Source organism: Staurois parvus, unplaced genomic scaffold (assembly GCF_062004578.1).
Source record: "Staurois parvus isolate SC_StPar_1 unplaced genomic scaffold, SC_StPar_1.0 ptg000065l, whole genome shotgun sequence".
Lineage (NCBI taxonomy): Eukaryota > Metazoa > Chordata > Amphibia > Anura > Ranidae > Staurois > Staurois parvus.
Window position 1 is genome coordinate 159,203 of NW_028317861.1, and position 18,791 is coordinate 177,993.

General features: G+C 44.2%; 1 protein-coding gene across 1 annotated transcript; it reads right to left on the minus strand.

Moving 5' to 3' along the window:
* Nucleotides 1-482: 482 nt before the first annotated feature.
* On the minus strand, nt 483-18,584 carry LOC149469651 (phospholipase A2 inhibitor and Ly6/PLAUR domain-containing protein-like). The gene is made up of 5 exons (XM_089668853.1): nt 18,477-18,584; nt 13,276-13,389; nt 7,481-7,627; nt 4,843-4,983; nt 483-776 (listed from the first exon to the last, which is right to left on the minus strand). The coding sequence occupies exons 1-5, from the start codon at nt 18,526-18,528 to the stop codon at nt 583-585; spliced, it is 648 nt and encodes a 215-aa protein (XP_089524979.1). The 5' UTR covers nt 18,529-18,584; the 3' UTR covers nt 483-582.
* Between the last annotated feature and the right edge of the window lie 207 nt (nt 18,585-18,791).

Sequence of the window (18,791 nt, forward strand, 5' to 3'; positions counted from 1 at the left end):
ACACGAGATGGGCCAAGTCACACGAGATGGGCCAAGTCATAAGAGATGGGCCAAGTCACACGAGATGGGCCAAGTCACACGAGATGGGCCAAGTCACACGAGATGGGCCAAGTCACACGAGATGGGCCAAGTCACACAAGATGGGCCAAGTCACACGAGATGGGCAAGTCACACAAGATGGGCCAAGTCACACAAGATGGGCCAAGTCACACATGATGGGCCAAGTCACACAAGATGGGCCAAGTCACACAAGATGGGCCAAGTCACACAAGATGGGCCAAGTCATACAAGATGGGCCAAGTCACACAAGATGGGCCAAGTCACACAAGATGGGCCAAGTCATACAAGATGGGCCAAGTCACACAAGATGGGCCAAGTCACACAAGATGGGCCAAGTCATACAAGATGGGCCAAGTCACACAAGATGGGCTTTATCAATTTAACTTTCAACTGGTGCATAAAAATACACAGAGAGACACATGAACAGTATTACAGTTTTCCTTTTTATTAATGGATTTTCGAGCTCCCCTTTAAACCTAATATTTGAGCAGACAAATATCTGACATCAAAAAAGGGAAAAACCTAAAACACATTCACTATCAGTGAGACCGTAGCCAATATGAGAAGCGTTAAGACAGAATATAATGCTGTGCTGGCACCACATGTAGCTTCTAATGTTACAGTATAAACACCAAAATCCTGCTTCCAGGTTCCCAGGTCACAGAAACTTTTTGAGGCACAACCACGGATAGATAGTTCCTTACCGTATTGTCCAGCTGAAATATAAAAGATTAAAAATAGATCTAAAGCAGTACAAAAAAATCTGAGGTACATAAGGAGCCTCTGTATATTAAAAAGAATCCTTACTCAGAGAGGCAGAGAGGAGAGGGAGGTGGATATTATAAAAAGAAAGGGAGACAAACTTGGAGAGGAGAAGAAGGAGAAAGAATGGGTGGGTGAAGAAGAGACAGAGATGGGGTAAGGAAGGGTTAGAGAGAAGGAGAAAGGAAAGGAGAAATAAGTAGAAGGAAAGGGAGAGAGGAGAGGGGGTATTGGGTAGAGAGAAAGAAGTGGGAGGGGGTGAAAAAGAAAGGAAGACAGAGAAAGAATATCAGGGCCCGAATCACTTGCTGGTGGAACTAGCGGGAGGTTGAAGTTCCAGTGCCCACCAGCGGGTGTCTCTAAGCAACCAGCAGTTTCTAGTATTTAGTATCTGATGCTGGCTGCTGGGCAGGTATATAGTTCCTCCTCTGTCATTACACGTTATGTCAGTGTTTTGCCTTGCTTACTGTCAAATACTGTATGCCATTTTTATCCTGCTCCTGATCTTGATCTTGCTCATGCCTTGCATCCTGTACCCTTTGCAGGGGCTGACTGACAACTCATGGGGCCCCCGGGCAATAGGGGATCATGGGGCCCCTGTGTTCTTGCCCAAACTCAAAAAAGCCTATGAAAAAGGTACCAGGGGCATCTCATGGGGTCCTGACGAAGCTGAGTGAGATACGCCCATCGGCGAAACGCGTTGACGTCATACGTCAGATACGTCACTTCCGGTCATGTGCACTAGGTGGAACGCACGCTGACCCATAAGGAGGAAGCCATCTTCACAAGCCATGAGGCAAGCTTAAGCAGCACAAGCGCCGAGAAGGGGCTGGAACCCGCGGTATATCGGCGGATGTCAGCGGTGGTTCCTTGGCCGCCTTGGCCCTGTATGGTAGTACCTATGAAGGACTTCCCTTTCATTCCTGTTATCCATAGCACAGGTGGTGAGTGGATCGTTACAGGACATTAGATATATGGTCCTCTGTGATCTATATGACCTATATATCTTCCATAGAGTGTTAGCTCTGTCAGTGACTTCCCACATATTGTTTGTTTCACTACAGGATGGGGACATCATGGTGCCTTGTATAGGAAACAAGATATACCACCATATATATTTCAACAGGCAGAAGAGTCTTTGGGATGTGTCTTGTTTTTTCCTACAAAAGTGGTGTATAGTCCACATATAGTGGTGAAGAAACCATTTCAAGCAGAATGCTGCTGTGTGCATCTTTTCCTCCATCCTGGAAATAAATGGGGCTTATTCCCATCCAAGAGCTCTAGGAAACAGCCATCTATATTACAGATGAATGGGCCCCAACCACTTGTGCCGGCACAGGAATGTATTGTATAAAATATTTGACATTTATGTCTTCCTTCATACAGGCCTGAGGCCTGCTACTCTCCTTTTTGACGCATATTGTGCTTGCTCTATTGCATACATGTGATATACACATTTATAGCATAATTTTTGGATTCCTTGATAGGGATTTGCCATTATGGCTACTGCTTAATCCCTTATATCCTCTATTATGGTATGCCCTTGGCATAATTTTTGGATACACCTCCCTAGGGAAGTGTTCACCTGTGTGTTTGTGCTACAGGGACACTAGACTCATGTAGCCATTTTCCCTGCTGCACATACATTTAGACCGGTTCTGGTGTCATTTTAAATGGTTTTAGGTCTGTGTGTATTGTCTCATACTGAGGTGATGGTAAACCAGGGCGAATGCCCATATGTCATATTTATATATGTGTAATAAAGCATAATTTTTGGAAATTATTTCCTAAGTGTCACGTTCTGTTCATTATGTAGCCGTTTTTCTGTGAATCTCTTTTCACAACCTTCCTTTTTTGTATGCATCTCATGGGGCCCCCTACTGACCCCGGGCCCTCGGGCAGTGCCCGATTATCCAAATGGTCAGTCCGCCCCTGACCCTTTACCTCTTGTCTGTTTCCCTTGTTCCTGATCCCAGTCCTGGTTCCTCGTTCCCTGCATCTCTAATACCTACCTTGTTTATCTACCTGGTATGTCCATGTTCCTCATTTTGTACATATTGTACAGTATCTCCCAGAAATGAGTCCACCCCTCACATTTTTGTAAACACAGAACTCTGTGTGTGATTGGACACAGCCGATCAGCTGATCATTGGCTGAAATCAGCTGCCAAACTCGTGTTGTTTCATGTATGTGTTTGTGCCTGTACCTGCCTTCCGCTCGCAGTATATTTACTGTGAGCGGTCAGCAGGTGGTTAAATGAAGTTTATTTACAGAGAAACAAAATCCATCAGCAAACAGCAAAACAACGTGGACAAAATGCAGTGAGAGAATGCCTGACTAATAAAACGAACTACAGTATATACCAGTGATGGCGAACCTATGGCACGCAGAGCCATCTCAGTGGGCACGCCAGGAAGAAGAGGAAGAACGCGCTCTCCTGCGCACCCCCGAGGGCGCGCACCGGGCGATCTCCGTGATCGCTGTGTCCTACGGTCACAGCTGATCACGTGACGTGGTAAAAGGCCAATCACAGCGGCCTTTTACCACGTGATCAGCCGTGTCCAATGACACGCTGATCACCGGGAAATGCAAATGCCGGTTCTCGGCTGTACTTTCCTCACGCTGTCAGATCGTGAGGAAAGTACTGCCGAAAACCGGCAGTTGTCAGAGCGAGGATCGGCACCGATCATCAGGGTCACTGATCATCAGTGCCCTGATGATCGGTGCCCAGCAGTCCCACACACAAGTTCCGCCCACCTGTGCCCAGCAGTGCGCCCACCTGTACCCAGCAATGCACCCACCTGTGCCCACCTGTGCCGCCCACCTGTGCCCAGAAGTGCCACCTACCTGTGCCCAGTAGTGCCACCCACCTGTGCCAACCCACCTGTGCCCACCAGTGCCACCCTCCTGTGCCCACCAGTGCCACCCATCAGTGCAGCCCAGCAGTGCTGCCAGTCAGTGCCACCAGTCAGTGCCCAGCGGTTGTGCCAGTCAGTGCCCAGCAGTGCCACCAGTCAGTGCCCAGCAGTGATGTCAGTCAGTGCCACCTATCAGTGCTGTCTATCAGTACCCATTATCAGTGTCGCCTATCAGTGCCACCAATCAGTGCCACCTATCTGTGACACCTCATTAGTGCTGCTCATCAGTGCCACCCATCAATGATGCCCAGCAGTGCCGCCGGTCAGTGCCGTCTGTCAGTGCCTCCAGTTGGTGCTATCAGTCAGTGCCGCTTATAAGTGCCCATCATTTCCTGCATATCAGTGCATCATCAGAGCCTCCTCATCAATGCTCACCAGTGCCGCCTCATCAGTGCTACCTATCTGTGCCGCCTCATCAATGCCCATCAGTGCTGCCTATCAGTGCAGCCTCACCAACGCACATCAAAGAAGAAATATTACCTGTTTGCAAAATTTTAGAATAGAAACAAAGGAAACCTTTTATGTTTTTAATTTTTTGCTCTTTTTTCATTTATAGTGCAAAAAATAAAACACCCAGTGGTGATTAAATACCACCAAAAAAAGCTCTATTTGTGTGAAAAAATGATAAAAATTGCATATGGTTACAGTGTTGCATGACCGCACAATTGTCATTGTTAAGAGCAACAGCACTTGAAGCTGAAAATTGTCCTGGGCAGGAAGGGGGTAGAAGTGCCCGGTAGGCAAGTGATTAATTCCAGTGTTGGCACTTTGAAATAAAAAAGTTGGTTTTGTGTTGCAGTTTGGGCACTCGGGCTCAAAAAGGTTCGCCATCACTGGTATATACAGTATCTCCCAGAAGTGAGTCCCCCCTCACATTTTTGTCCATATTTGATTCTCTCTTTTCATGTGACAACAATGAAGAAATGACACTTTCCTACAATGCACCGGAACGCACCGGAACTGCAAGCACTGATGTGAACTATGACATTGACAACCATATAACCTTCCCTCTGTGCATTTTGGATGCAGAAAAAAAGCAGCTGAAACGCATGGAGTGTACACTGGCCCTAAAAGAATTCGAAAAATGTAAAATTATTCTTACCTGCTGCTTCTCTATTGTATAATGCACATATAGTCTCATCCCCTGTGCAGATCATGTTCCCAGTGGCTACGCAGTTTAACCTGTCTCCGGACACACAGTATGGGCAACTTTTACCATTCTCTTTGTTGTTCGAAGGTGGTACTAAATTAAGAAAAAGAACATTAACATATATCCAAACCCAATCACGAATATCTCATACAATCTTTAACTATAACTTTCACAGAAAACCAATTAATATATATTGATTTGGGTTATTTTGACCAAAGAAATGTAGCAGAATACATTTCAGCCTAAATTTATGAAGAAAGATTATTTGTTTGCAAAATCTTATAAAAGAAATCCTTTTTTCCCCAAATGTTCTGTAATTTTTCTTTATATAATAAAAACAAACTATGGTGATTAATTACCACCAAAAGAAAGCTCTATTTGTGTGAAAAAAATTATACATATTTCCTTTGGGTACGGTGTTGGATGACCGAACAATTTTCAGTTAGAGTAGCACAGCGCAGCAATCATGTAGGGTGTAAAACTTTCTGGAATTCAAGTGGTTAATACCACTTTGAGGAAATCTGTCATTAAAGTGTTAGTAAACCCAGGACCCTGCATTCACTATATCTGGTCTCCCCGGACCCTGCATTCACTATATCTGGTCTCCCCGGACCCTGCATTCACTATATCTGATCTCCTCGATACCTGCATTGACTATATCCGGTCTCCCCAGACCCTGCATTCACTATATCCGCTCTCCCCGGACTCTGCATTCATTATATCTGGTCACCCTGGACTCTGCATTCATTATATCTGGTCTCCCCGGATCCTACATTCACTATATCCGCTCTCCCCGGACCCTGCATTCACTATATCTGCTCTCCCAGGACCCTGCATTCACTATATCCAGTCTCCCCGGACCCTGCATTCACTATATCTGGTCTCCCCAGACCCTGCATTCACTATATCTGCTCTCCCAGGACCCTGCATTCACTATATCCAGTCTCCCCGCACCCTGCATTCACTATATCTGGTCTCCCTGGACCCTGCATTCACTATATCCGGTCTCCCCGGACCCTGCATTCACTATATCTGCTCTCCCTGGACCCCGCATTCACTATATCTGGTCTCCCCAGACCCCGCATTCACTATATCCGCTCTCCCCGGACCCCTCATTCACTATATCTGGTCTCCCCAGACCCTGCATTCACTATATCCGCTCTCCCCGGACCCCTCATTCACTATATCCGCTCTCCCCGAACCCTGCGTTCACTATATCTGGTCTCCCCAGACCCTGCATTCACTATATCTGGTCTCCCCAGACCCTGCATTCACTATATCTGGTCTCCCATAGTACATAGAACTGTGAATGTAAACTGCTAAATACCTTTTCTCATCAGCAGTATATAGCAGTCTTGTGACTTCTATCAGTGTCCAGCAGAGCACTGGTTACAGCTTGTAGGAGGAGTTTTCATTCTGCTCTGACTTTCATATGAGGCTGCATAACCCCTGACCCTCTGGCTGGATGGTGCTGATTGGCCCTGTGCTATAATCACATGCACCCTCCTGAAGAGAAAAAAACTCTCTAGCCCTACACACTTAATTGAGCATGTGCAGAGTGACTTCTAAAGCTCTGTACTATTAGCAGATGGATTGGGGACAGTAGAAGAAGACAGGATCAAACAGCCTTTTTACACAATGCAGAGGATTAACCCCTTAGGTTCCACAGTGAGTATAACAAGCATGCTTTACTGCATATACAGACTGATTGTACTGTTATTATTAACTCTTTAAATAAATATGGAGGGTGCTATTGCTGACCTCTCCTTCTCAAAGTATTAGTTGTCCTGCTGTCCAGCCAGGAATCAAGCAATGGCAGCCCCATATTTTCTTTGATATTCCTGCACCAGTAAGAGATGCAGGGGTAACTACATGACATGCTCCACACCAGTCATTCACCAGTCATACACCAATCATACATTAGTCATTCACCAGTCATACACCAGTCATTCACCAGTCATACACCAGTCATACACCAGTCATACACTAGTCATTCACCAGTCATACACCAGTCATTCACCAGTCATACACCAGTCATACACTAGTCATTCACCAGTCATACACCAGTCATTCACCAGTCATACACCAGTCATACACCAGTCATTCACCAGTCATACACCAGTCATTCACCAGTCATATACTAATCATCATACACCAGTCGTACACCAGTCATACACCAGTCATTCACCAGTCGTACACCAGTTATACACCAGTCATACACCAGTTATACACCAGTCATACACCAGTCATACACTAATCATCATACACTAGTCGTACACCAGTCATACACCAGTCATACACCAGTCATTCACCAGTCGTACACCAATCATACACCAGTCATACACTAATCATCATACACTAGTCGTACACCAGTCATTCACCAGTCGTACACCAGTCATACACCAGTCATACACTAATCATCATACACTAGTCGTACACCAGTCATTCACCAGTCGTACACCAGTTGTACACCAGTCATACACCGGTCGTACACCAGTCATACACCAGTCATTCACCAGTCATTCACCAGTCATACACCAGTCATACACCAGTCATACTTTAGGTAGGTGGCATCAGTGTTGCTACATACAAGAAGGAGTGTGCGGTGTGCAGTCGTCGAATTCACAGCATGTGCTACTATATCTGATTTTCATGGATTGGGCAGCAAACGATCCAGATTTTCCACAAAGACTCTTATCAGCACAACCTCTGTAAAGATTAATATTTTCTTCCGATCCTGTAAAAAATGCAACAAAAAAAAAATGAGAATACTAGTCAGTACCAGAATTGAGCAAAGTTGTGTTTGCTTTGGAAGAAGAATTCACCTCTAACATTGGGTGTTGTACATGTGTGAATGTTGCTGCCGTCTGTAAAACTATTCATTTTTTTACATTATAGGGTGCAGAAATTTAAAGGGGGTCTAGACTGAAAAAAGCTTGAGAGAGATTGGATTAGACCAGTGATCTCCAAACTGTGACCCAGGGGCTGGAAGCTCGGTCCTTGGGGCACTCTCCTCTCACTGATATGAGGCACTTTACTTCCCACTGACACCAACAATGGGGCGCTAATCCTCCCACTGACACCAACAATGGGGCGCTAATCCTCCCTCTGACACCAACAATGGGGCACTAATCCTCCCTCTGACACCAACAATGGGGTGCTAATCCTCCCACTGACACCAACAATGGGGCGCTAATCCTCCCACTGACACCAACAATGGGGCGCTAATCCTCCCACTGACACCAACAATGGGGCACTAATCCTCCCACTGACACCAACAATGGGGCACTAATCCTCCCACTGGCACCAACAATGTGGCTCTATTACTCCCAATAATATGAGACACTCTGCAAATTGACACCAAAATTGGGGCATCCCTTCTCCCACTGGCACCAACAATGGGGCTCTATTACTCCCAATAATATGATACAGCACTCTGCCAATTGACACCAAAATTGGGGCACCACTTGGGGAACTATTTCTCTCCCATTGATACCAGCGATGGGGCACTATTTCTCACCCTAATACCAAAGATGGGACATTGTTTACTCCCACTGATGCCAGGACATATTCTACTCCCACTGGCCACAATCCAGCCCCCCTGAAGTTGGAAGGACAGTAAATTGAACCTTTGTTTAGAAAGTTTGGAGACCCCTGAACCAGACCATCAAACATCTGTAACACAGAATGATACCTCTCTAGCACACCCTGCTGGAGAAAGCATAACCAGCATGTGACTTAGAAAATACACACCTTGGCTAGAGAATATCTCCTGTTGAAGAGACAGACTGACTACAGCTCACTACTGGCTACGAAACCCAAACAAAGAAATGAAGCAAAAATGCTCCATGATGACACTGTTATTGCTGATTTTGATGGATGCTGGTGAGCCACCCACTGGCTTTTTGCTTGCTTTTAGCTGTATGAGGGCCAAAAGACATAGCTGTCAAATCACAAGCATCAACCAGCTGAAAATGTCTGTTGTATGTGGGATAAGCCTCTAAAGTGGACCTTTCAGTATTCTAACTCAAAGAATGAATAACACCTCATGATATACAGTCAAGAGTACAATCTTTTTAAAAAAAAGTAATTTTTTATCATTAAAACTCATCCCTAAACTCAAAAATAACAAACGTGACATTTACCTGCTGTGTGCAGTGGTTTTGCAGAGAGCAACCAGATCCTCCTCTTCTCGGGTCCCCCGCAGACTCTACTAGCTCCTTCTGTCTGTAGGGTGCCCCCACAGCAAGCATCTTGCTATGGGGGCACCCACTGCTCCATGTGTCCATTCATTCGTCTTGGCCCCACCTCCTCTCATTGGCTGACTCACTGTGATTGACAGCAGCAGAAGTCAATGGCTCCCCCTTTCTGTCTCAGCCAATGAGGAGGCAGAGACCCTGGGCAGCCAAGGCTGTCATTCACATCGCTGGATCTAAATGAGGCTTAGGTGAGTATTGAGGGGGCTGGGGACACTGCTGCACACAGAAGGTTTTTTTTACCTTCATATATAGAATACAAAACCTTCAGCCTTTACTATCGCTTTAATGCAAAAAGAATTGGCTGATTTTTTTAGAATATTCACGCTACGCTCACTAGAGTAAAAACAAATTGATTTGAATCAATTAGGATCATTTGTTATGTTGTTATGTTATTTTGGATGTTTGAAACATTAATAAAAGGCCCAAACTATCGCATCCTGTCATCTGAATGGCTACAAATTAATTTGTTGTATTCATTATAATTAATTTCAGATTCATTGAAACTTGTTACTGTTGTGATTCGGAGATTCACATAGGGTGTGCTGGATGTGCCTGGACACACCCTAATCACCCCATGCAATATTGCTGTGTGGGGGATGGGAAAGATCTCCCACTGAGTGACTCTGCTTATAAGGGAAGTATGGAAGTATTTCTCCTTCATTCTGAATCTGCAGGCGAGTAACGTGCCGGCGGGTAGAATGCTGCAAGGAAGATTGTGTATATATATATATATATATATATATATATATATATACACATATATATATACACATACATACATACATACACATACACACAAATATTCCATATATAGCAGGCCCGGACTGGCCATAGGACACACCGGGCATTTGTCCGGTGGGCCAGGGCCGTGTGTCCTAGGAAGTGAGGCCTGTGGTTGACCAGGTCGCACAGCGGGAGGTAATTGGCAACCGCATTCTGGACAGGGTTAACACAGACCGCAGCCACTGCTTGCCTCCCGCTTTGCGGCCGTGCCCACAGCAGGGCCGGTTTCGGCAAACTAGGGGGTGCAGAAGAGGACCTGCTAGCAGGGGACACACCTCCCAGGCCGGCCGCTGGGAATACACTGCACTGACCATGGCGGGATCTCTCCTAACCATGACACTGGGGAGGAAGGTGAGTGCAGTGCAGCCACACTGCCCCCTCTATAGCAGCGGTGTGTGTAGGGGGGGGGTTGGGGTGAATTGGGCTGTCACTTTGCTGGACAGGCTGTCTCTTTACTGGATTGAGCTGTCTCCTTGCTGGACGGGCTGTCTCTTTGCTTGTTGAGCTGTCTCTTTACTGGATGGGCTGTCTCTTTACTGGATTGGCTGCCTCCTTGCTGGACGGGCTGTCTCCTTGCTGGATTGGGCTGTCTCCTTGCTGGATTGGGCTGTCTCTTTGCTGGATTGCGCCGTCTCCTTGCTGCATGGGCTGTCTCTTTGCTGGACAGGTTGTCTCTTTGCTGGACGGCTGTCTCTTTGCTGACGGGCTGTCTCTTTGCTGGATGGGCTGCCTCTTTGCTGGACGGGCTGCCTCTTTGCTGGACGGGCTGCCTCTTTGCTGGATGGGCTGCCTCTGTGCTAGACGGGCTGCCTCTTTGCTGGATGGGCTGCCACTTTGCTGAATGGGATTTTTCTTTGCTGGACTGGACTGTCACTTTGCTGGACGAGCTGTCTCTTTGCTGGACTGGGCTGTGTCTTTGCTGGATGGGCTGACTCTTTACTGGTTGAGCTGTCTTCTTACTGGATGGACTGTCTCTTTGCTGTCTCCTTGCTGGATGGGCTGTCTCTTTGCTTGACTTGGCTGTCTCTTTGCTGTTTGAGCTGTCTCCTTGCTGGATGGGCTGTCTCTTTGCTGGACGGGCTGTCTCTTTGCTGGACGGGCTGTCTCTTTGCTGGACGGGCTGCCTCTCTGCTGGACGGGCTGCCTCTTTGTTGAATGGGATGTTTCTTTGCTGGACTGGACTGTCACTTTGCTGGATGAGCTGTCTCTTTGCTGGACGGGCTGCCTCTTTGCTGGATGGGCTGCCTCTTTGCTAGACGGGCTGCCTCTTTGCTGGATGGGCTGCCACTTTGCAGAATGGGATGTTTATTTGCTGGACTGGACTGTCACTTTGCTGGACGAGCTGTCTCTTTGCTGGACTGGGCTGTGTCTTTGCTGGATGGGCTGTCTCTTTACTTGTTGAGCTGTCTTCTTACTGGATGGACTGTCTCTTTGCTGTCTCCTTGCTGGATGGGCTGTCTCTTTGCTTGATTTGGCTGTCTCTTTGCTGTTTGAGCTGTCTCCTTGCTGGATGGGCTGTCTCTTTGCTGGATGGGCTGTCTCTTTGCTGGACGGGCTGTCTCTTTGCTGGACGGGCTGCCTCTTTGCTGGACAGGCTGCCTCTTTGTTGAATGGGATGTTTCTTTGCTGGACTGGACTGTCACTTTGCTGGATGAGCTGTCTCTTTGCTGGACTGGGCTGTGTCTTTGCTGGACAGGCTGTCTCTTTACTGGTTGAGCTTTCTCCTTACTGGATGGACTGTCTCTTTTCTGTCTCCTTGCTGGATGGGCTGTCTCTTTGCTGGATTTGGCTGTCTCTTTGCTGGTTGAGCTGTCTCCTTGCTGGATGGGCTGTCTCTTTACTGGAGGGGCTGTCTCTTTACCTGGATGAATGTCTCTTTGCTGAACAGGATGTCTTTTTGCTGGACAGGGCTGTCTCTTTGCTGGACAGGGATGTCTCTTTTCTGGATGGGGATGTCCCTTTGTTGGATGGGGATGTCCCTTTGCTCAGTTGGGTCCAGCAAAGAGACATCCCAATCCAGCAATGAGACAGCCCAGTCAAAGAAGGGACATCCGCATCCAGCAAAGAGATATCCCTGTCCAGCAAAGAGACATCCCATCTCTTTGTGGATTGGGATGTCTCTTTGTGGTTTGAAATGTCTCTTTGCTGATTGGGACATCTTTGTCTCTTTGCTGGATTGGGATGTATCTTTGCTATATGGGGATGTCTCTTTGCTGGATGGGGTTGTCTCTTTGCTGAATTGGGATGTCTTTTTGCTGGATTGGGCCATCTCTTTGAATATATAGGGGGCACTGTGATTAGATCTCTAGGGGCACTGTGCGAAGGATCGACTCCTTCCGTCACCAACTGCCCCTATCAAATGCCCTTGCACCGCCCCCCCCCCCATCCTGGGAAATTGGCTGCTCAATCTAAAATGCCCAGGCCTATTTTTGTCCCAGTCCGAGCCTGCTATATAGTATACATATACAGGATCTGTGGCTGCGCACACCTATGATCAGTACACATATATCTGTACAAAGCTGTCAGGGGTTCAAACCTTCACTTACTCTACTAACATAAGTCATTTGTATTTCTTTTGGGTAGTATCCTTCCCTTCTTGTCTGGTGAAACCATTATCAGTGGGGCTGCAAGTGAGGGGAAATCTCTCTAATGGAGAATTAAAAAAAAGTGCCAGGGGATCTAATCTTTCAAGCACACACATTTCTCAGTATCATGAACATCACACCCCTACCTGCATGCTACAGAGAAGGACCCTTGCTCTTTGTGAGGAAGCAGTGGTCTCTCTGCAGAAGTCTTTCATGACCCCATACTAAGGGAGAGCTAGAGCTCTACACTCAAAAAAAAAAAAACAGCTTAGCTATGTTCTATAGATATGACTCAGAAGCAGGGGCGGACTGACCATTTGGAAACTCGGGCACTGCCCTAGGGCCCGGGGTCAGTAGGGGGCCCCATGAGATGCCCCAGGTACCTTTTTCATAGGCTTTTTTGAGTTTGGGCAAGGACACAGGGGCCCCATGATCCCCTATTGCCTGGGGGCCCCATGAGTTGTCAGTCCGCCCCTGCTCAGAAGGGGGTGTGCCGGACCTCTGTACAGAGACCACTGCTTCCACCCAGAAAGCAATGGTCTTTTTCTGCAGCATGCTGGCAGTGAACAGGCTTTTCTGCACAGGCTGTTGCCACTTTCTGAAGACAAACAACTGTAAGACATTGAACTCCATTTGTTTTTTGATGCAAATGGAATATATTTCGCTGATTTAAACAGATTTAGCAAGTTCAGTGGGGCTAAAGGTTTTTTTTTTTATGAAGCAGGATTTTCCTCCAATCCTTTTTCCATGAACCTTACCTTCATCGCTAGTGTAGGCTACAGATATGCAGGCAAGCTTTGAAGAGCAGAATACGGTCTGATCAGTGCAAGCGGAATCTTGGTGCGGACACTCTATGCAGCGGAGGGCATATCCTGCAAGGAGAGAAGATGCATTGGTACTGATATGCAGATGATTAACCCTTTCATGATCAGAGGTCTTTGAAGCCTTGATGTCCAGAGCAAATTTAGTCGCATCGTTTAATTGTAACTTACCTCCACCCCCCCCCACAAAAAATATATATATATATATATATATATATATATATATATTACACCTTATGCATAGTATGTTCTTTTAACTTCTATCTTTCCAGAACCTAATAAAACGTTTTGTAAAAATAACAAGCTTTCCCCAGAACTGGCTCTCCTAATTTTCCCAGGCTTCCCATTGGTGGCTAAAAAAGGGACCACTACGCTTCTACTCAGATGCCGGAACACCAAGGTTGCCCCTACCATGATAGAATGGGTTAGCTGAATTGAATCGCTAAATCAGAATGGAGGAACTTACAGCAAACTTGAGGGAACGCTATTTTTTTTTAACCACTTCCAGTCCGGACACTTTCACCCCCTTCCTGTCCAGGCCGATTTTCAGCTTTCAGTGCTATCACACTTTGAATGACAATTGCGCGGTCATGCAACACTGTACCCATATGAATTTTTTAGCATTTTTTTGAGACAGATAAAGCTTTATTTTGGTGGTATTTATCACCACTGGGATTTTAATTTTTTTTTGCTATGTAAATGAAAAGTCCAAAAATTTTGAAAAAAAGTGTTTTTCTTATAAATTTTTTTCAAATAAATAATATTTCATCATAAATCTTGGCCAAAATTTATTCCATTATCTTTTTAGTAAAAAAAAAAAATAACCCAAATTAGTTTATAACCAAAAATTATAATTTTTAAAAATTTTCTTTTTACATTTTTATTTTTTTTTTATATTATCATTTATGTTTTTTTTGTTTTTTTTTACATACTGTCACCCTAGCAGTACTACTTGTGAGGGGTGATGAAGATTTTTTTTTTTTTTTTTTTACACTGATTGCTTTTACACCTGCTGTTCTTCTCAGGTGTTATCTCCTTGAAACAGTTTAATAAAAATCTAGGCTCCATGCACACTAGTTGGTTTATTTTTTTAAGCTCAGAAAGCGCTGGACAAAACGCTGGTAATAGCGATTTTTAGGAGCATTTTAGGAGCATTTAGAAGCCTTTCGGAGCATTTAGGTACATTAGGCTCCATGCACACATTTTTTCATCCAGATTTTTTTTCTAGCGTTTTTTTGAGCTTATAACCATGCGGAAAAACCCTGATAATAGCGTTTTTGTGCCGGCTTGTAGCAGCGTTTAGAAGTGATTAGGAGCTTTAGCATTTTATTAGCATTTGTACAGTACATGTAGAAAAAAAAGCTGTTAGGAACGTTGAGAGTTTTTATTTGCCAGAAAAATGATCCATTAAAAACTCTACAAAAACCTTTTTTTCTGCTTCTAAACGCTGAAGCTTTAAAAACGCTACCAGCCTAAAATAAAGTGCATGGGCACATAGGATAACACGATTTAGCTTCTGGGCAGCACTTACACCTAGATTGGATCTACCCTGGATACCTGGAGAGTAGCAGCCGGATGATCAACTGATGTGCAGACATATGCCAGATGATCCCCGAGGTTACCCTTAGGATGCTGATGACCAGGAGTGATTTATTTACTCAAATGCGCTTTTAATTGCGCTTTCTGACGTCCTTACCCTTCTGAAAAAGTCATAGGAAGTGACGAAACGCGTCAGAGACACGTGACGTCAGACGTATCGACGTTGACCGGAAGTGCGATCGTGGCCATCTTGGAAGTGGGAACGTGTGGCCAATGTTTCCCTGAATCTGTCCACATTTGTATCCCTGTGAGGAGGAGCTGTTTTCACCCAGATTTTATGTGAGTTACCAATAAAGGAGGATATGTTACATATTATCTGTGACTGTGGATTTTCTTGAGAATGGAAGAAAAACCCTAGCATCGGACAAAATCGTTTTGAGGAGAAATTAACCCAGAGTGGTGCCCTGCCCTGATGTTTTGGATATAGGGTAATTACCCATCAGTATAGGAGTTGGAGAGTGTTTGTTTTGGGTTCAGGGGATCACTGAAATACACACTTGCAGTGTTAATTGGGAGTTGTTTTTTATATATGGTGCTTGTGACACTTTTCTATATAAGTGTGTTTCACTTATATTTATATTCACTATAGAATATTGGCATGTGTATAGATACTCGTCTATAGAGTATACACACTTATAAAGGATTTTGCATGCTGTGTGGCACGTGTGTTGTATTATGCAAAAGGTATGACACTATGTTAAGTTTTCTCTTCTTGAGGTGTACTGTCATCAGGATTTGAGGATATTGAGAAGGAGTTTTTGATGAAAGAAGAAAGAAAATTATCATTTACACTTGTGGGGATCATTTTTTTGGATTATAAATTTTTGGATTATTTTTTTGGATTATTTTTTTGGATTATTTATTATTTTTGTAATTTTTGAATTTTGGACAATTTTTATGGTTTTATGTTTTTTATGTGGGTTTTATTTTATCTTTTTGTTTATTTGATTGTTTTAGGGAAAAGTTTTATTATTTTGTTTAATTAGCCTTCAAGGGTGGAGGTGGATAACTTTTCTGGGTTACTATAGGGTGACTTGTTGCTGTGTTTAAATTTAAATAACAGTGGCTAAATGGTTAGTTACTTCCACCTGGCAGTACTCGGGTTGTCGCTTCGAATTCCAACCACAGCACCTCCTTTTTTATTAAGTGCAGTTGCTTCAGATTTTAGTAAATGAGGTAAAGCTCCACTTTGCAAAGAATACCCAATCACGTACAAGGAAAGTAAAAGGAAACAGCATTTTTGCTTGCACATGATTGGCTCTGGAGCAATTGCACTTTGCAAAGTGCACAGTCTATTTGCCTTTAGTAAATCAACCCCATAGGATATATAAATACCTATAATATCATTGCAGCGCTAAAAATAACGATAATGGCAATATAAAGTGATAAGTGAAAAAAGCGCTAATAAGGAGCGCAATAAAATGATAATAGTGCGTCGTCCTGTATGACGAAAATCAGTGACATCAACGCACAACATAAACGTATAATAGTCCACAAATTGTTCTTCCTTAACCTCCCTAGCGGTATGATTATGTCAGTATTTCTGTGCTCAAAGCGGTATATTTTTTGCATGGAAATATGTATTTTTTTTATTGTAGGCTGTAATTTTTAGGAATAACTCACTGAAATCTGTCCGAACAAGAGTCTAGTAAACATCCCTGGTGGGTTAAAATTTTAAATGTATAATGGGCAGCACAGTGGCTAAATGGTTAGCACTTCCCCCTGACAGTACTCAGGTTGTTGGTTCACATCCCAACCATGGCACCACCTGCCTGGAGTTTGCATGTTCTCCCTGTGCCTGTGTGGGTTTCCTCCAGGTACTCCCAGTTTCCTCCGACACTCCAAAGACATGCTGGTAGGTTAATTGGCTCCTGTCTAAATTGGCCCCAGTATGTGTATGTATGAATATGAGTTAGGGACCTTAGATTGTACGCCCCTTGAGGGTTAGGGACCTTAGATTGTACGCCCCTTGAGGGTTAGGGACTGATATGAATATACAGTATGCAAAGCACTGCATAAATTGATGGCGCTATATAAGTACCTGTAATAAATAAATAGGAGCAGAAAAATAAATGCTCATAGGAGCTTATAAAAAAAACACTAGTGTGCATGGAGCTGACGGCTCCATGCACACTAGCATTTTTTTTTTTTAAGATCAATGTTGGATGAAAACACTGGTAATAGCAGTTTTTAGTAGCATTTTAGAAGCATTTAGAAGTGTTTAGGAGCATTTAGGAGCATTAGCGTTTTATTAATGTTTTTAGGCTCCATTCACACTAGCGTTTTTTAAGCTCCTAGAAGCTGTTATCAGCATTTTTTTCTGCTCCTAGAAACCAGATAGTTTTATCCTATATGTCCATGCACATTATTTTAGGCTAGTAGCGTTTTTCAAGCTTCAGCATTTAGGTGCAGAAAAAAATGCTATACTCTCCTAAATGCTACTGAATGCTATTAAACCACTATGAACAGATTTTTTTAGCTTTTTTTTAGCTTTTTATTTCCTACATGTACTGAAAAAACACATAAAAAATGCTAAGACTCCTAAACGCTGCTAAAAAAAACCCGCTATTACCAGTGTTTTTTATTCAGCGTTTTTTGAGCTTAAAATGCTAATGTGCGTGGAGGATTACAGTACATGTAGGAAAAAAAACGAAAAAAAGCTGTTAGGAGCGTTTTAGTGGTGTTTAGGGGAGTTTAACATCTTTTTCTGCTTGAAAAACGCTCCAAAAAACTCTACAAAAACAAATTTTTTTCTTTCTGTTCCTAGAAGCTGAAGCTCACAAAATGCTAATTGCCTAAATGAGCATGTACGGAGACATAGGAGAACACTAGCTTCTAGGAGAAGAAAAAAAAACAAAAACTGATAACAGCTTCTAAGAGTTTAAAAAAAGCTAGTGTGCATGGAGCCTAAAAAAAAATGTTTTGTAAAACATAAAATGTGTCAAAAAATGCACACGTCACCTATTTCACTGGGAGTCAGGCAACCAGAAAACACACAAACAACACATCCATATGCATTATAAAAAAAATAAAAAATAAAAAAAAAAAATTTAAGTTTGCAAAAGCAAAAAAAAAGAAAATTAGGAAGCATTTTTTTTAAATAAAATAACGTATGTACGATGTTTCTATGAAATACGCTGATCAGGGGCGGACTGACCATTTGGAAACTTGGGCACTGCCGAGGGCCCGGGGTCAGTAGGGGACAGGGGCGGACTGACCATTCAGGTACTCGGGCACTCGGATCAGTAGGGGGCCCCATGAGATGCCTCTGGTACCTTTTTCATAGGCTTGTTTGAGTGTGGGAGAGGACACAGGGGCCCCATGATCCCCTATTGCCCGGGGGGCCCCATGAGTTGTCAGTCCACCCCTGGTAGGGGGCCCCATGAGATGCCCCTGGTACCTTTTTCATAGGCTTTTTTGAGTTTGGCCAAGGACACAGTGGCCCCATGATCCCCTATTACCCAGGGGCCCCATGAGTTGTCAGTCCGCCTCTGACACTGATGAATGTGCAAATGTGAATTCCTTAAAAACAGACTCACCTGGTGCCACAAGACCTGCAATGAGGTACAGGACAGCAAAGAATGAATTCATGGTGAAAGGTAACAGGCAAGGATGCCCCAGAAATGATGCAGGCTCGTTTATACAAAGGTGATCAATAATTAACTTCAGTGAAATGATAAGAGCATCTGATAAACTATCAAACGGTACTTTATGAGGTCAAAAGTTTCACTCAAATAATCATTCAGTTTTCTTCTCCATATGTCGGATTCAGGGGGTGTTTTTTTACACACAGGGCGTTTTTTGCAACGACCAGGGGCGGACTGATCATTTGGAAACTCGGGCACTGCCCGAGA